General features: G+C 35.6%; 1 protein-coding gene and 1 long non-coding RNA gene across 2 annotated transcripts in view; one reads left to right on the forward strand and one right to left on the reverse strand.

Moving 5' to 3' along the window:
• Window positions 1-9,304, forward strand: part of LOC310719250 — a 139,916-nt gene extending 130,612 nt beyond the window's left edge. Inside the window, exon 2 of the long non-coding RNA XR_014531417.1 lies at window positions 8,683-9,304. This is a non-coding gene — a long non-coding RNA (uncharacterized lncRNA). The remainder of the gene's footprint in view (window positions 1-8,682) is intronic.
• Window positions 1-17,648, reverse strand: part of tnpo3 (transportin 3) — a 42,629-nt gene that overhangs the window by 7,605 nt on the left and 17,376 nt on the right. Inside the window, exons 9-18 of the mRNA XM_083528366.1 lie at window positions 17,386-17,493; window positions 16,418-16,509; window positions 14,739-14,878; window positions 14,345-14,536; window positions 10,232-10,323; window positions 7,126-7,202; window positions 6,874-6,934; window positions 6,384-6,524; window positions 3,317-3,433; window positions 621-715 (exon numbers count right to left, since the gene is read on the reverse strand). Of these exons, the coding sequence (XP_083384492.1) occupies window positions 621-715; window positions 3,317-3,433; window positions 6,384-6,524; window positions 6,874-6,934; window positions 7,126-7,202; window positions 10,232-10,323; window positions 14,345-14,536; window positions 14,739-14,878; window positions 16,418-16,509; window positions 17,386-17,493 (1,115 nt within the window). The remainder of the gene's footprint in view (window positions 1-620; window positions 716-3,316; window positions 3,434-6,383; window positions 6,525-6,873; window positions 6,935-7,125; window positions 7,203-10,231; window positions 10,324-14,344; window positions 14,537-14,738; window positions 14,879-16,417; window positions 16,510-17,385; window positions 17,494-17,648) is intronic.

Genomic DNA, 17,648 nt, shown 5'->3' on the forward strand with positions numbered 1-17,648 from the left:
TTCAAGACTCCTTTTTTAGTACATCAACAGATGGCAGTACAAGGTTGCACGCACAGTCCCAAAGAGCACTGATCTTAAGTCGTGAATAACTCACTCGTGAGTTTCTCGTTTCTCGCCAGAAACATTACTTCCACACCCACTCTACTCGCCAAATTTAACTCCTGCGGATTTTACCCTCTTCAAGAAGATGAAGATAAAGCTCTAAGGTCACCGTTTTGACACCAAATTCAAAATTACCCCATTTCTTCGATAAAATGGAACATTTCCTCATTTTAAACACTAGATATGTTTTCTATGTTCTATGGTAAATAAAACATAGGGTATATGAGGTTAGCAAATCATTGCTTATTACACTTTTTTATTAACATTTTAGAATTGTGGTAATATTTAAATAATCTATGTGGCTAGCAATATTTAAGCCTATTTATGTCCAAATAATGTTGAATTAAACTCCTTAAGTGGAGCAAACTTTATGGGAGAGGAAAGAAATGTCATTACATTACATTTTTACAACAGACTTTGCTATTTCCGTTTTAAACCCAAACACTGCCAAACAAACAGTTTTTATCACTATTTTTAAAATCCCCGATACAAAAATATACAAAAAATAAATTAAGTACCTAGTAGCGAGTCTGAACAGATCATCAACAGTGTCAGGGTGGTTGCGCAGGCCATTGGGCTGCTCCAGCAGCTGAAAGGTGGGCATGCAGAGAGCCTGTGAAAGTCAACATTAAATCCATTACAGGCAAGCCTTAACAAATAATCTCAATTAAGAAAAAGACAAAATCAGGGAATATAAGGAAAACATGCATACAAAAAGGTGAGTAATTTATTCAACCATTTGTATAATTTTTTATTTAAAAAAAACCCCCAAAAAAACAACGATATATTTAGGGTGTGAAATTTACGGTTAGAAATAATGTACTACCAACATTAAGTAAGATCTGGAGATAATTCTGCGAGAACAGTGCGCAAGAGTTGTAAGATGAGGTCCACTTTTTAATTCGCTGTAGCTAATGTACCATGTGTTCAATAAACCAAGTGTTGTGATCTTGCCGGTGTCCTAACTACAGTTGTGATCAACCGATCGGCAAAACAAAAACAACTCGCGCACAAGCAGGCACGGGGTAAGAACAATAAAGCTAGCAAATAACACCATGCGTGCAGATCATTATTAGTAGATGCACAATATTTTTATTATTTAGAACGTGACTAATAATTTGTGACAAACTTTTTTTGTATGTACCGTAATTTCCGGACTATAAAGCGCACCATTATATAAGCACTGAATTTGACAAGGATTTTAATTTTTAACATAAATAAGCCGCACCTGTCTATAAACCTGTCTACACTATAACTAATGAACTTTACACAGGCTTTAACGAAAGACACTAAATGCAATATGTTGCGCTTCTATTAAGAGCATAGCGGTATTTTGGGAATAGCATGCCACTGCATTCTTCCGGTATTACTGAGTGTGTGGAGACCGAGGATTATGTCCTTTTTATTTTCTGATGCTCATTTTCTAAGTTTCTTTGACTAACCCATAACGCTGTTGCCAAGAAAAATTAAAAAGCACGAGTTTTGGAAACCTGTCTGTGCTTATATGATTTCTGTTGCAACTGGAGTTTTAGCGAGCTTTCCCATGACCCAGACTCAGCGCGTTACAACGGCTTGTATCTAAACAGTAGCCTACCAAGAAAGTCATTGTTCACTGTCTTTCTCCTTCCTTTCACAAGTACAGTGGTACCTTGACCTACGAGTGCATTAATGTACGAGTTTTCCGAGGTACGAGCGGTCACTCTGTCGTTTTTTTTTGCTTTGTTACGCGAGCAAAAAAATTGAGGTACGAGCTCGAGACGCCGCAGCTAGATGGCATCGAGGTACGAGCTCGAGACGCCGCAGCTAGATGGCATCTTTTGCCATTGTCGTTCGCCACCGGTGGAAGTTTTTCTCCCGATGCCGTGCAGCTCAGAACACGGGTGAGGTGTGTTTTTTCGTTTCCGTTTCGAAAATGTCATTGGTCTAACGTTATGTCGCTCAGTTTTTTGGCTTGAAGTTTGTGAAACCGGGAAACCCCAGGAAAAATCCATATATTAGCCACTTCTTTGTTTAAGCCACGGGGTTTAAAACGTGGGAAAAAAGTGGCGGCTTATAAGTCCAAAAAATACGGTAGATGGATTTTTTTTTGTTGCTAAACTGTTTCTCAAGAACGTTCTCTCATCACCACTGCTGCTATGTGAACCGAGGCGTATCCTGAGAGTCACATAGAATACAGATTAACACCGCAGAGGTAGAGCTGCACCTTCCTGGAGACAGAACAGGAAAAGAACATCTGGTATGGAGAGGAACCTCCCTAATACATATGAAATGTAAAAGGTGTTTGTGTAAAATATATTTTAAGCACATTATCACAATCATCTAGTATGTAGTATATAAATGACAAAATATATTTTAGAACTTCATCATTGCATAAATGAATAGTGGAAAACTTCACAAATGTTTATCCAGGGTGTTACTGCAATAAGAAGTGATGTTGCTGTTGAAATCTGACACAAACAAAAAAAATATAGCAGTACATAACTTGTTTGATGTCTCTATATATTCGAGACAATAGAGAGCTTTGTAGAGCTTTTAGAGGTGCACCAAAATGGAAAAACTTGGATCCATTTATCTGAAAACCAAAACTTACTTTTTAAGAATTATTTTAAAATACTTTTTGCATAATTTAATGTATTTATATAAGAGTTTTTAATTTTGTGAAAATGTGTTATCTGAACTGAAAAACTACAAATTGGAAAAACAAAAGTATCAAACCAAGTATTAAACAAAATGTTTTAGAACAAACTTAAATATATTATTCCCTATAGAGTTAATTTAAACATAAAATGTAACAGTTATTGTGCAAAATAGCAGTAAAACAAACGAGGACCAACCTCAAACTGTAAACAACAGATGTAGCCACATGTTGAGAAATTTTCTTTTAAGGGTACACAAATTTAAAAGTAACTGCACATAGCAAATTGGACCGCTTTCTATTTCAGTAAAAGTGGCAGGTTTTAGCGAGATACGTGTCCAGTTGTGATGTAGCAGTGACACTACTGCTTTAAAATATTACTTTAAAATACATCCATACCGATGACATAATTGCCCTTTGGCTGTGTGTGTGTGTGTGTGTGTGTGTGTGGGGGGGGGGGGGGGGGGGGGGCAGGGTTGCATATTTTCGGTTTGTATTTTCAGCCTTTCTTTTCTTTCAGCCAAAAATCGAAAATTCAGTGCATCCCGACATTTTGTGTGTGTAAAATGTGTGTATCACCTGTAGCATGTCCAGCAGGCCTTGTCTACAGCCCTCCTCCATGCCATATTCATCCACCAGAATACTGCCCAAGTACAGGAAGCATGAGTGTGGGTACACCTGGTACACACTCACCATCTGAAACAGCACACAGCTGTGTCAAACACAAAAACATTCTTACTCAACATAAAGAGACAGATCTAAATAAGTAATTTTCAGAAGTGAAAAGTTTGTAGCGTTAAGACCTTTCAAGAGCACACTATAAAATGGTGGACCTATTTACTTATCCAGTCCCATACATTGCTTAGGGCTGATGTATACCTTTGAGCTGTAGATTTGTTGTAGATTTGCATAAATGTCTTCCATAACAATGTGAGAACGTGCATGCGAGAGCAGAAAAAGCAAAATAAAGAACAAGTTGTGTTTCACCATAATATTATTACAGATATATAACAGATTATTAATATATTTGAACACAGGCACAATTTTTGTTTTTAGCTGTTTACCAAAACATATTCATTGTAAACTGTACAATAAATATGGGCATAAAATGCAAATCTTAGATTTAATTTGAGAACATGTGAAGTGGAAGAAGCAACAAATATATTTTGATTTTTTTTTCCAAGAGAACAAAAGTAATTGAAAAATCAACTCAAAAGTTGTTTCATGAACAGGTGTGGGCTACCCCATAATTTGTTGATTTTAAGTATGGCATTTACATTTAAAAGCTGTTGCTGTGAACCCATATCATGTGGTTCAAGGAGCCATGTAGGTGAAAGGGCTTGAAAAAAAGAATGCACTGGTGAGCTTATCAACATGAAAAACACTCTCCTGGAGGTAAGTGTGTCATTGTCAAAGTCTACAAAAGAGACAGAAGACTTGACAAGAGCAAATACAGAGGGTTCACCACAAAGTGCAAACGATCTTTAAACCTTAAAAACAGAAATTCCAGATTAAGCTTTGCCAAACAAAATCTTTGGCCCAAAAAAAAAAAAAAAAAAAAACAGTTCTGGAAAAAAAAAAATAAATCATCGAAAATAAGAATAATTTACAAAAAAAAGGCTCACAAACAGTTCATGTATGTATATATATATATATATATAGACAGTGAACCAAAACATACAGATAAAGTAACCCAGGAGTTTTGGAAGTTAAAAATGTAGAATATTCTACAGTGGCCAAGTCAATCACTTGATCCAAACTACATAGTTGTCTGTGGGTTCCAGACATCAGGTAAGTCAATAACTAATTAAAAAATTTGCCTGCGAAATATTAGAGGTGGAAATATTATTTACAGTTTATTTATAATCATTTGTAAAAACTACTTTGAATCGTGGAATAAAACAAAAAATAAATTCAATTACAGTAATGCTAGTAAGTATACACCTCTGGTGTTCTCTAACCTCCATGAACAATTTTTTTTCCTATAGTACAGTTAAAAATAGTATTATTCTTTTAAATGTATTTAAAATAATCATACATGTGAGTTGTTATGTTTGACCTAATACATAACCAAAACAAATAGGAAGATATTGTAAGAATTACAGACTGCCTTAATCCAGATTCCACCCCACGCTATATCAAAATCAGCTCATCCGCAAAACGGCTCAAAATTGATAAAAAGTAGTTACGTAGTTTTAATGAAGAATTTCAGTTGTATCAATCAGAATCATAGACCTAATTTAATCAGTCTGGGAGAAGCAACAAGCCATCAAGGACTATCTCTAACCAAAAGGTATCTGAGACCATGCATCCTGACCTGCTGGGGGGCCGGTGCCCGCAAAGGTGTGAATACCGGTGATTACCACCTGCTGACCTCTGGGAAGAACAATATAAAATATTTGGGCAGAGTTTGCTCTGGTTTCTTTCTGACTCCAAAGAACCCAAATTGCTTAGTGTATTTTGTCACTGCTACGCCGTTATAAACTTCTCCATTACGATCTTCTTTGTCCTTATCATTTTTTCTTACAATTTTCTGAATTTGCTCATTGCTTGATGTTAAACTGCTTGTAATTTCCTCACATACCCAAAAATAAAAACGATTTGAGATTATAGAGGTGTGCACAGCTATGTGTATTAGAGCTGTTGCTGTCAATTATTTTAGTAATTAATTATTCTACCGATTATTCCATACAGAAATCAGATTTTCAGAAATCAGAAGTTTTTTTTTATTAAAAGTGCAATACTAAATATACAAGATCAAAATGTAAATACAAATATACAAATTGAAAATATAATAAAAATATAAAAATAAATTTCAGATTAGTATTCAAAAAAAAAAGTACAGTGTTTTCTTTATGTTTTAGTTTGAAATTATCCCAAACTCCAGGGATCGAAGGCTTAGTTTGATACCATGTGATTCAACTAAATGTATCCCATTTCATTTTTAATGTGTAAAGCTTTCTGGCACTACAGAGGGGTAACGCTGCCAGAAAATGGCAAAAATAATTACAAATAAAAAAATAGGTGCGATAAAAAAAACAACTTTTTCATGTATTAGAAATGGGCTTAATTCATGATTTTCTCCTTGCCCCTCATTTCTTTTCTCCCCGATCATCTATTTTTTTATTTTATTCTGCAGCTACTTTTGTGTTTACCTGTCCATAGTGCTCCAGAGTTTAGCGGGTGGTGCATCAGTAATAATGGTGCATGGGGAAACAATGCTCCACGTGTAGTAAAATGGACAAAACAAAGCATCGGGGCAGATAATTTACCTCGATAATTTTATGTATTTGAATTACTCAAATTAACCGAGGAATCATTTCAGCCCTTATGTGTATGCACACGCATATGATAAGCACTGAAGAGTTTTTGGGTTGCCATGAATTAAAGTATAATTTAACAAAGCCATCAATAATTAATATTATTTACCATCTAGACAGCTGTTTGGTATAACAGTATGCCACTAATCTGAACACCCAAACTAAAAATATTGAATATGTTAATAAAAATAATAGACAAAGCAATTTTGTTCTATAATTCTTGCATCCTGTAAAGCTGATTTGAGAGAATGTCCATGGTTAAAAGCACTGTAGAAATAAAACTGAACTGAATTGAAATAAAAAATGGCCACAGCTCAAAAACAGACCTGTGTGACGAGTGGCTGTAGTAGCGCGGCTGATCCCTTTCCCACACAGCGCACAGCAAACCTCAGGCAGCGGCAGCAGCGCTCCACAATGCGGTTATCTGCCTGGTGTGTGTTCAATGTTTCTGATAACACTGGCCAGATCTGAAGACAGAAATAAATTAGTCCTTATTCCCTAGTTGCTGTGTGTCTACATGGGAAAAAAATTATGCCAAAACAAGATCAAATATTTTAAAAGCTTCTAAATATTTTTCTTCATTATATATTTAAAATATATTACTTTTTTATTAACATCACTAAAGATAATTTTAGATTCATCTGCCTTTTATTTTCTAATCTATTTCTATGTTCTGTCTGTTGCAGGATGTTTACCATTAGAGTATTAATTTTAGTTTTTAGGAAATGTAAACTTTTTAAATTAATTAATTTGTTATTTTTTATTTTGACAGATTTAAAGGTCAACAAGAACTGTGTGTGTTTTTTTTTTTTTTACCTCCTGGATGACTCTTTGACAAGGGTGGATTTGTCCATTCTCTACGAAAGGATTTGTGTGTCTAAACAGCAGTCAGAATTTAAAGAGAAAATAAACAGTAAAGTGTAATTAAGATGTAAAATAATTCAACAAGTGAGTTTGCTAAAGTTATCTGTATATATTAAAACCCATTTTAAAAAGTGTACATATAGAAAATATAGAAATAGAAAAGTCATCATACATATAGAAAAGTTAATATGTATGAGGACTTACCTGAAGATTACTGCCAGTCTGTCCAGCCATACTGTAGGGTCTAAAGATTTTCTATTACTGGACTCCTGAGACAGCAGCTGAAGGCATACAAAATTATCATATAAAATGTATTGATTCTAAAATAATATATTTTGTAAATAAAAATTGGTGTTTTCCAATACAATATTAATATTAGGATTTATATTTGAACAGCATTCTGGTTATAAAAAACCCTTGTTTGTAGACAAGTACTGTTTCACTGCAAGTAGGTGTAATGCTGAACAGTTCATCCACATGAGAAAAAAACAACTGTAGGAAAACCATTGCATTTTTCACCACTAACTGTTGGTTGTTGGTTAACTGCTATGGGTCCCGGTATGAAACTGAGGAATGCCAGGAACTCCTTTCAATGCCCTCATAATAATAATAAAAAAAAAAATCTATGCAATCAGTCTGAACTCCTTGTCTATTCTGGGATGTGGTTTTTTTAGAATGTGTTCCAACAAACAGGAACCCGGTGTGAAGGCTAACTGTCAGAAGATAGGCAAATAAAATAAAAAAAAACTAAAGAGCATACTAAAAAGTAAAGGTGCACAAAGACCGGTATAAGCTGGCAAGTTGACACCTGTGGTGGTACTGGGAGGCTAAAAAAGGTCTGTGGTACTGAATATTACAAAGTACACAATCAGACAGTCAACACAAGTGAGTGAGAGAGGTACCTCATTAGTTAAGGCAATAAAATTCTGATCAGTAGGGCCCCAGAGCAAGGCTCAGTTGTTTTAATAAGAAACCTTAGTGTCACTGTATAAGGGTGCCAAAGGGTGTGAATATAACTCTGACTCCTTCTGTGCTCACTCTGCCTTATTACTCTTTATTAGTATTACTCTCTTCTCAAAGAAAAATAATCTGAGTTTCTTAGGCAGGCGCATGTACAATCTGCACTTGAGTGAGAGAAGATAACACCCAATACCAGCAGGGGGCAGTAGTCTACAGGCATCCAAAGAGGGGAAAGCTAGAACTGCAAATATACAAAGTAAGCAGCTATAATACCTGCCACGATCATTAATAACAGAGTCCTGTGGCTTTTTGCAAAAAGGTCTGCTAAGTTGCAAAGACAAGAGCAAGAATGACAAGTGTGTTCAGTTTTTTTCTTGTGTGCTCATTCGCTAAGCTAATTAGCTCGTTGGAGTTCTCTTACTTGCTGACAAGCTCCGCAGCTGATTCGACATGCAAAATTGTCCGTAAAACAGCTGAAGCGGTCTGACCAGAGCCAAATGGTGCGGAAAAAAAATAAAGCCGACAGATGCTCAAACCCCTCCCTGACATTTCCCTCCAGCCCACCATCGGCTTGGCGTGTCCTGGGCTTTAAGTTCTTATCTTTATTTTCTTAATCTAGACTTATATATTTTATTGGTTAAATATAATGCTAATTTGGAGAATGAATGAGAATAACATTTGGAGAGAGAAAGGGAGTAACTTTTTGGAATTGTACTGATAGCGAGCCTTCAACCAGCTGTAGTTTAGGCTACAGGTCGGCACGAAGACCAAAACCTGGTAACAAGGGCAGTAATTTGTGAGGCTCGTGTTGTTCAATAAATGTTTAATTTAAGCAATTTTCTGCATCACGTCTTGTTAACCTGTGTACACATTATCTGTGTAAAGCTGCTTTGAGACAAATGTATATTGTTAAGCGCTATACAAATAAAAATAAATTTAATTTAATTAATGGTTCGATTTTGAGGTGAAGCCCTGCCCTGGTTTCTAAATATCGCCATCAGCATCAGCCAGAGAAAATCAGTTGACCTTTAGTAAATATGAGCAAAGAACACTTCAATAGACGAAAATTGTCTATTATGTTTGTAAATTGTTTTCATGAAAAGATTTTTGTTTTCACCAAAATACTCTGCTCTGATGGATATCAAACAACAGCAAATACAACACAAATTGTTTAAAAAAAAAAAAAATATTTTTTCAAATATGTGAGACACATTTACTGGCATCCCTATGAATTTATATAAGTAAAAATACTGCTGATACAGCATTACGGCAATAATTCAACAAGTTCAAGTGAAGTAGAAATTATGAGACGCTGGAAGTGGACACATGCCTATAATGTCTCAATGCACTGTCTAGAGGATCGTTTGAATGGCCAAAACATTTTCAAGATCACAGTTGGAGAATTCAGTTGTGTCTTGGGGTCAGAGTCTTTAAAACTACAAATTAAACGAAAAAAAAAAAGAGATTTTTTTTTTTTTACAAAAAAGTTTTAACAAAAACAAAAAAGTGGGGGCTCTTAATTATTATGGTGCTGCTTCACTTTTAAATATCAACAAATATTAAATTAATAACTGACTGCCTCATCCAGAAAGATTAAACTGGGCTGTAGTTGGAGCTTCCAGCAACACATGACCCAAAACATACATAAAAACCAAAAAATCAAGGTCTAGCCATGCGCAAGGGGAGTATCCACTAGAGTGTACCTCAAATTTGAAAGATTGGACACATATTTCTGGATAAATTCTGAATGGAAAAAATGGTCTCAGATCCCATGCCATGTATTTATCCAACCTCATCAAGCATTATAGGAGAAAACTGTGTAATCTATATAAATTTACATACATACTGTTTGTGTGACATACATTTAAACATTTAATAAAAATAATAATAATAAAACAGTTAAATTTTGCAGTTGTTTGATATCCACAGCCTTCTTTGACATTTACCAAGGGTACCAAAAATGTGTTTTAGATTGTAGATGTAATTATTATGTAGATGCTAGTTGCTACGATGTACAAACTCTAAACTAGAGGAGTAAGTGCTGCAGAAATGTGTTTCAGAAATATGGACTGAAAGACAAAAAGAAAAAAAAATTGTAATTTCTACACATCTGTAACATGATAAGAATTGAAATGAACTGCTTCTCTGTGTAAATTATATATTACTTTAACAAACAGCAATAACTTATGGTGAATAATTTCAGGGCAGAACAATAGCACGAGAAGCAATTATAATAAAATAAAAATAAAAAACTAAAGCATTTGCTGAAAGAATAAGTGAAGTCGTATAATTTAACATGCTTTTTACTCTCATTTAAACCGAACACTTTTCATGAAACCCATACACCAACCTTCTTTAGAGCCATGACCTGAACAGAGCACAAATCACTCAGACACTCTGCTATCTTCTCCAGTGGAAGCCTTGCCAGCACAAGTGCTGTTCCTGAGAGAAACCAAAGACACTGATATTAGCTACTGTTCACAGTATTGTGAAGCCTATTTGACACTATTTGTTTCATTTAAAAAAAACAACAAAAAAAAACAAAAACACAAAGTATCCTAAATCTAGTCCTACTCAGAGCCTGAGCTATATGCCAGAGTAATTTATTGAATGGCAGGGGACTTTTTCAGCTTTTTAACTCTAAACAGGAGTGACAGGAATAGTCAGTGTAGTTAGTGATTCTTTGAGTGAATAAAGTGCAGCACTCTTGCTGGGAATTTTACAGACCTAAATGCTTGTTTGACAGTCTGACAGCCAGAATGAATACCAAGCATAAAAAATAATGTGCAAGCAGGATGTCTTTGCATAAGTATAGTTCAAATTTAGCACCATAATGCAAAAATAATTAACTAACAAAAGAGAAATTTTCAATAGTCAGATATTTTTTCACAAAAATTGCTTTTTAAAGGATGTGTACATATCGTTTCATGATTCAAGTTAAAATGTATTAAACATTTAAGAATACACAGAAAAAAAATAAAAATACACGAGAGCACAGATTTTATCTTAACAGCTGTAAGTAAGCAATAATAAATAAAAAATTTTACAAGTATAAATAATTAACAGCTCTGAATGTGTACTCTTGGTTTGCGGTTGGGTTTCCATGAAACCCGCATCTATTAAAAAGCATCATTAAAGAAGAACAGAGATCCGTCTGTGGGAGAAACTCAAACCATATTAAAACTCAGATGGCACCTTCCAGCATGATAATTACACATAGAAGAAATACAAATAATGAATAAATTTCACAATCTGTAATTTATAAGCAGAAGCTGGTTTAACAAAGTGTTTGTATTTTGTGTTTGTATCATATTTTTCATATCATCAGCCACAGGAAAATAAAAGGCTGGAAAAGTAAGTGTTACTAAAAAGAAATAGCTGAAGGGATAGATAGATATTATATATATATATATATATATATATATATATATATATATATATATATATATATATATATATATATATACACATACACACACACATACACATACACACACACACACACACACACACACAGTGGTACCTCGACATACGAGTTTAATTCGTTCCGTAACCATGCTTGTATGTCAAATTGCTCGTATTTCAAAGCAAATTTCCCCATTGAAATTAATTGAAATGCCATTAATCCTATCCAGCCCCCACAATGCCACCCCAGTTGTTTTTGAATAAGAAAAATTTATTTATAAATGACAAATATCATATAAAAACATAATAAAAGAGAATGTAAAGAAATAAACTGGTTAAGCATAGTACATATCATTGAAGTACTACGCCCGTACTGCCTCGCCAAGTCAATCACTCGCACACCTTGCTCATGTTTTCCTATGATTTCTACTATTCACAGTGGTACACAGTAAAACCGAGACAACGTTCCTCCGGAACCCTGGTGCTACACTAAACAACAAAGCTACAACACAACACAAAGCTACATAAAGTGCATCTTTTGCAACCTGATGCAAACAGTGCAGACAAAAAACTGTGCAGACAGACAACATAAGACAACACAAGACAAGACAAAAAAAACAAATATAGCGCCGACCGGTAAACCTAAAAACTATACCCGGGAGTGAATATAACATCATCTTCTGAGCACTGACCTTTCCACTCACTTTCTTCGGAACCATGGTTATAAAAAGAAATGTGATAAAGTACTGTAAATGTACAAAAAGCACAAAATGCGAGCACAACTTATCAAAGATGCTTCGACAGCGAGGCAAACAAGCACACTGACTGAGGCCAGTGTTGCTGATTCATCGTGAGATTCGTCACAGTCACGTGTTAGTGCGCGCTCACATTCAAACCTTTGTTTGTGTGCGTGTGTATCGAGACGAATCAGCAACACTGACTGAGGCATCTTGAGCTCGTATCTCAAATTTTTGCTCGCGTAACAAAGCAAAAAAATCGACAGAGTGACCGCTCGTATCTCAAAAAACTCGTATGTTAGGGCACTCGTATGTCGAGGTACCACTGTGTACACACACACACACACACACACACACACATCTATATTCTATTCTATAAACTTATTAGATTTATTAGCAACAGGGCAGTAACATGATTTGAGAGTCACCATTTTCCAAAGCCAAAGCAAATTCAAAATGGACTGAGGCAAACTGGAAAACTGTTCAGTGGTTGGTAAAAAATCTAAATCTAAAATTATTTTTGGAAAACCATGGACACTGTGTCCTTTAGACTAAAGAGGAGAGGGACCATCTGGCTTGTTATCAGCACTCAGATCAAAAGCATGCATCTCTGACATTATGTTGATGCATTAGGGCATCTTTCACATGTGGAAACTGTCTGAACTGTCCTGCCTATGGTCCAGACCTTTCACCAATTAAAATTCTTTGGTCAATCATGTCCAAAAAAAAAAAAAAAAAAATACACCCAGGATGTTTCAGTAAATACAATCCTGCATCAGACATGAATGGGAAAACATTTCTCTTCAAAAACTCCAGCAATTGGTCTCCTCAGTACCCACACATATAGAGACTGTGGTTAGGAGTAGAGTGGAAGCTACACAGTTAATCAGGGCCCTGTCCTAACTTTTTTGAGACGTGTTGCAGCCATTAAATTTATATTCAAAAATATATTTTTCCGACCACATTTCTTCCTCGAAGATGATAGTTCCCCACTATCCTTGCAGTTTACAATAATGCATTGGACATCTTAACCCAATTTTAGTAGTTTTAGAAATCTGCTTAGATGTTTTCTTTGCTTGATGCATGCCAATAATTTGACCCTTCTGAAACAGATTAACATCTTTTTCACAACCACAGGATGCATCTTCCGACATGGTTGTTTAAGAAATGAGAAGCTACTCACTGCATCAGTTAGGGTTAAATAACTTGTTGCCAGCTAAAACAATCACCCATGCAGTAATTATGTAAAAAAAACCACACCGGCATGAACTAACTGTAGTTAATTTACCATGGTTATTTTAACTAGGGATGCACCGAAATGAAAATTCTTGGCCGAAACCGAAAACGAGGAAAGCAAGGCCGAAAACCGAAACACCGAAAGATATTATGCCAGTTATTATTACCATTGCATTTATGGCTATGATTGTGTACTAACCTTACTAAAATCAAGGCATTCTAATTGCATAAATTAATATTAAAGTTTCAAAGAATAAATCAATTACAAATTATGAAAATATTTATTTATAGCACATTGCAACAATGCACAGGATAAAAAATTAAAATTCAAACTTAAATGTTTACCTTAAATGCACTCATGTGTACATTAAATAATAATGTACAGGCCCTCTGGCCTGCTGAAAGGTTGTAAAATTAAATATGTTCTTTCATAAAAACAAGTGCAACTGCTTAAAGATACAACAATATCACTGTGAAACTTCCTGCCTTTTCAAAAACGTCCACCACAGACTCGGAGGGGTTTTGCTTTTCTGTGCCGCGTTCCTCTCATATTCAGCATAGCGATCGGTATGTTTGGATTTTAGGTGATAAATTAAAACCGACGTGGAGAAAGTCTTTGCAGACGCACCCCCTCTTGAAACTTCGGCATTACATGTTTTGCAAATCGCTATCCGTGGGTCTTTCTCAGATATACTGAAATACGTCCACACCGTAGACATGTTGCTTCAGACAAGCACGTGCAGGCCGCGGTTTCTGTTTGCGTCATCACAACAAACTGTTTCAGCCGTGTTTTTTCGGTGATCAAAGTCGGTGGCCGAATATTCGGTGCATCCCTAATTTTAACCAACGTTTTTTTTTCTGTTCCCTAAACCCACTTGCCATCTGGGCAACAGCTACAAAAAAAAAACAGCCAAAACATAATTTGCTTGACATACAGAGAGAGTTAGAAAGATTTACAAGCAGACTGATGGATACATGGCAGGTTTAAAATATTGCTGTTCAGCATTAAAATCTATAATTTAATAGATTAAATAAACAAAAAAAAACCCCGCTCTGATGAAAGCACTGTGTGTGTCGCAAAATACCCTTTAGTAGGCCAATGGCGGCATCCGTGTTGAGAGCGAAGGAGTCCAGTGATCGTGCAATGTGAAGCAGGCCTTGGAAGTGTTGTGCCATGTGTTCCCGGCACACTGAGCACATGTTGTGAATGGCTTTTGCTGCTACCGAGGCCAACTGCTTCTCCCTCAGCCCCTTCATTAAATATTCTAGCACAGGATCTGCATCGTAAAACCCACCCCACACACACACAAAATTTTGGATTAGAATTGTTTTACTATATAGTATGCAGGGAATAATGAATGCTGCTATGCATTCATTAGATCCAGATTATATGAACACAAGCCAATATAGTATTTGCTGTAGTTTTTAAATATTGCTGTTCCTCTGAAAAGAGTGCTTACGTTTAACTTTAGTGCTTACCTAATAAGCGAGGGTTGCGGTCCATCACCTCACTCATTTCTCCCACCAATTCAATGCTGGTGTAGCGCACAGCAATGTGCACTGTCTGAGGAAGAAGCACAATTTGTTCCAGCACTTCTGTCAAGGTAGGGTTGTTCTCACTACACACAGAAATTGGGGTTTCAGTGTTACACATCATTTATGAGACATTTATATATACACATTATAAATATATTAAATAAACATCATATATAATAAAACAAAAAACTAAGCAAAACAAAAACAAGTCATATTTAAAAAAATCTACAGATTACAGCTGTGGCCAAAAGTTTTAGGGATGACACAAATATTAACTTTCACAAAGTCTGCTGCCTCAGATCTTTATGATGGCTCTCTCAGGCAGAATGTCATGAAGAGTGATCAGATGAATTGCAATTAATAGCAAAGTCCCTCTTTGCCACAAAAATGAACTTGATCCCATTTTTTTTTTTTTTTTTTTTTTTTTTTTTTTTTTTTTTTTTAAAAGGTAAACAGTTGTCATCATGACAGTGATTCTCTCATTATCACAGGTGAGTGTTGATGAGGACAAGGCTGAAGATCACTCTGTCATGCTGATTGAGTTAGAATAACAGACTGGAAGCATTTAAATGAGGGTGGTGCTTGAAATCCTTCCTCTCTTAATCATGGTTACTTGCAAGGCAACATGCAGTCATCATTGCTTTGCACAAAAAGGGATTCACAGGCTGCTAGCAAGAGTGCACATAAATCTACTATTTATCGGATCATCAAAAAGCGAGGTTCAATTGTTGTGAAGAAGGCTTCAGGGTACCCAAGAAAGCCCATTAAGTGGCAGGACAGTCTCCTTAAGTTTAATCAGCTCACCAGCTTGGCGCACCACCACTCAGCCCACCACCAGTGCAGAGGTTGCTCAGGAATGGCAGCTGGCAGGTATGAGTGCATCTGCACAGTAAGGCGAGAAAGGATGGCCAGATTTCAGGAAGAAGAAGCCACTTGTCTTCAGGAAAAACATCAGGGACAGACTGATGTTCTGCAAAAGGATTAGATTGTTGTGGACTGGGGTAAAGTAATTTTCTCTGACGAGTCCCATTTCCGAATGTTTGGGGCACCGGGAAAAAGCTTGTCCGAAAAACAAAAGTTGCGTGTGACCATCCGTCCTGTGTCATGCCAATAGTAAAGCATACAGAGACCATTCATGTTTGAGGTTGCTTGTCAGCCAAGGAAGTGGGCTCACTCACAATTAGACATGTGCCGGTATTCAGTAATGCAATAACTTGTGGGTAATGAATATGCACAGTATTGTTATTACAAAAACATTAAAATACCATGCATTCGTATAGATCCAAATGTAGAATTTTTTTTAATGAGCATTAGCTAAATCTTTATCAAAGTACACTGGGCGTATGCTGTGTGAAACAGAAGAAGGGTCAACATGCAAATATTGACACTCTGCATAAACAATGTAATTTTCAATAAAAGCCTTTTCCACTCATGAAATGGTTGTAGTTATACTCCAGTATACCATAGTAACATCTGATAAAAAGATCTAAAAACAGTGAAGCAGTAGAATTGAGAATATTTGTGTCATTCTCAAAATGTTTGGTCATGGCTGTACAAGTTTACTAATTTCTAAAGTGCTAAATTGGTTAAACAGTAAGTCCATTAATAAAAATTTCACTCACGGGTCTACACTCTTAGCAATAGAAGCCATTAAGAAAAGCACAGCTTCAGTAACTTCCCAGGGTGGATTTCCCTCTTTGAGGGTAGAGTACAACTAGAATGCACACACACACACACAAAATAATAAAGCTTGCCTGATGGATTGTCAAAAATCACCAAATGAAACCAAATGAATTTGATGCATCATAAAACAAATATGACAAAGAAAACCAAGGACTGTTAAGAAGCTACAATCCTGTATTACATTCTATTTAAAAATTCCATACTTATTCCATACATACACATTTTTAAGACCATATTTAACATCTGAAATAATAATTTTAAATTCCAACATGTATTATGTTACAATATCTGATGTATGTCAGAGTAAATAAATGGCAGGCAGAAATGCAGGTCGAAGCCTCTTGTGGTTTGCTCGTGCGCTGTACAGGGACGTAAGCGTTTTCAGACGTTTCAGTGTGGATGAACAACTTTTGGGAAACAACTGGAAAAAAAAAAAAGTGTGGATGCGTAGCATTTTTTTTAACGAAAAAACGCCGTTTTCAAATGCATTTGGATTAGTGCAAACGTGCAGGCTTTGTTTTATAAAAAATATTTTTACAAATTCTTAATTTTACATTTTAGAAAAACAAATAAGTATGGAAACAAATATTTTTTTAAATACTGCCTCCCCCCATACTAATCCAGACCGAGAAATCACAAAAATAAAATTCCATACTTTTTCATACCTTTACAAAAAGTGTAGGAACCCTGATTATACATGGATGGGAAAACATTTCTATCCCAAAACTCAGTTGCAAGATGCATAAAAACTGTTCCTAAAAGAATAGATGATGCTACACAACGGTAACAATGGATCTGTCCCAAAAAATTTACATGTTGCAGCCCTAAAATTCAAAACGACCTCAATTCTTTAGTTTAAATTACATGCACCTCAGCATCACCAGCAACAACAGTAAGAAGCTACTACCTGTGAGAAACACTCCATTGAGCCTACAAGGAAAATAACATCCTTGACAAGATCCGAAACCCTCAGTCTAAACTCTCCAAAGTCATCTGTGTCTTCCGGAATTCCTTCCTATTAGACAGAGATATGATTTAACAATATAGTGGAAAAACAGAACATAATCATTCATTTATGTATTATTTACTAAGAGCTACATAACTGGTTGGCTCACACCACATTCTAGACACAAATATCATTAGATAAAAAATGTAATCTGTTTCACATAA

Source organism: Silurus aristotelis (genome assembly GCF_946808225.1).
Source record: "Silurus aristotelis genome assembly, chromosome: 24".
NCBI lineage: Eukaryota > Metazoa > Chordata > Actinopteri > Siluriformes > Siluridae > Silurus > Silurus aristotelis.